Source organism: Egretta garzetta, unplaced genomic scaffold, assembly GCF_000687185.1.
Source record: "Egretta garzetta isolate BGI_Z169 unplaced genomic scaffold, ASM68718v1 scaffold140, whole genome shotgun sequence".
NCBI classification, from domain to species: domain Eukaryota; kingdom Metazoa; phylum Chordata; class Aves; order Pelecaniformes; family Ardeidae; genus Egretta; species Egretta garzetta.
The window spans coordinates 309,997-311,232 of NW_009258376.1; the positions used below are offsets into that span (position 1 = coordinate 309,997).

The window sequence follows — 1,236 nt, forward strand, 5'->3', positions numbered from 1 at the left end:
CTCCAGCCACTTCATGATGTGCTGGAGGTGGCCACCGTGGCTGCAGCCCTGGCACCAGACGAAGAGCCCCTTCACCACGTGGTGACAGACGGCGCACATGCTGGCACACTGCCGACACCTGCGCCCGAGAGAAGGGGGTAAGGGTGAGAGCCGTGGGAGGGGGCACAACCCCCTCCTCCTGCCCCCCGCAGCCCCTCCGGGGCTCTCCCCGGGTGAGGGGAGCAGGGTGCCCACCCCTCCCCACCCTCACCGGTCGCAGATCCAGCCCCTGTTGCTCATGGGCCGTTTGCAGTTGCTGCAGTTGACGTGCAGGGTGGTGGAAGCCTGGTTGAGGCAGTTGATAGCCCGGCACGTGCTCAGCTTGATCACCTCGTTGGAGATGTTCCAGAGCTGGAAGCGCTGCAGCAGGTCGATGTAGGACGTGTACCAGTGCTCCTGGGGACGGCCATAGACAGCTGAGTCCCGACTCCCGCCCCCCAAATCCCCCCTGGCATCCCAAAGGCAAGATCCCTGAAGCTGGAAGAACTGCTCTGTGGGGCTGGGGGAGAGGCATCCTTCCCCAAATCAACAGGCCAAGGCCTCTTCTCCACCCTGGCCCTACGGACACCACCTTGGGTCCCTGCCAGGGCCAGTGGTAGGGCACCCAGCCGGGTATCAGGGGTCCTGGAGCTTCCTACCTGGAGTTAGAGCAGGCCTGGCACGGGCTGGAGGCAAAGGGAGGTGTCCAGAGCGCTGGCGGGATCCCATTGCGTTGGGATACACCACCTCTGGCTCCCACCAAGGTGCCCTACTGCATCTGGTGGGGTCACTGCTCCAGCCCCCATGGGAGGGTTCAGCTCCTACGCAGCCAGGAAGGGGCTTCCTGGGGTCTTACCTGGGTCTGCTCGTCGATCTCCTTTCGGATGCGGTCCCCCAGCACGATGAGGACGGACACGGCCGTCTGCACGTCACCCTGCTCGGCGTAGAAGAGAAGCGTGTCCCGCACGATGGGATTGAAGAAGTCGGAGGGCAGGCGGTTCTCGTAGAGCGAGTGGGAGATGGAGATGAGGGAGAAGGACTCCACGGGTGTCAGCGACACCGTCTCGGCCTCATTGCCGCTGACATGAGGGGAGTCAGCCTTGTCTTGCAGGTGGTCCAAGGCTGACGGGTTGTCCACTATTTCGTGGCGCAGGGGAAAGGCTTCCTGGGGAAGGCTGTATTCCTGCTCTTCAGCTGTGAGGAGAGAGAGAGATGATG

The 1,236-nt window shown here is 63.4% G+C and overlaps 1 protein-coding gene across 1 annotated transcript in view; it reads right to left on the minus strand.

Moving 5' to 3' along the window:
* The window catches only part of WDR24 (WD repeat domain 24), a 6,549-nt gene that overhangs the window by 289 nt on the left and 5,024 nt on the right, over positions 1–1,236 (minus strand). The window contains exons 7-9 of the mRNA XM_009639991.2: positions 875–1,212; positions 251–435; positions 1–118 (exon numbers count right to left, since the gene is read on the minus strand). The exon at positions 1–118 is cut by the window's left edge and continues 1 nt beyond it. Coding sequence (XP_009638286.2) covers positions 1–118; positions 251–435; positions 875–1,212 — 641 coding nt within the window. The remainder of the gene's footprint in view (positions 119–250; positions 436–874; positions 1,213–1,236) is intronic.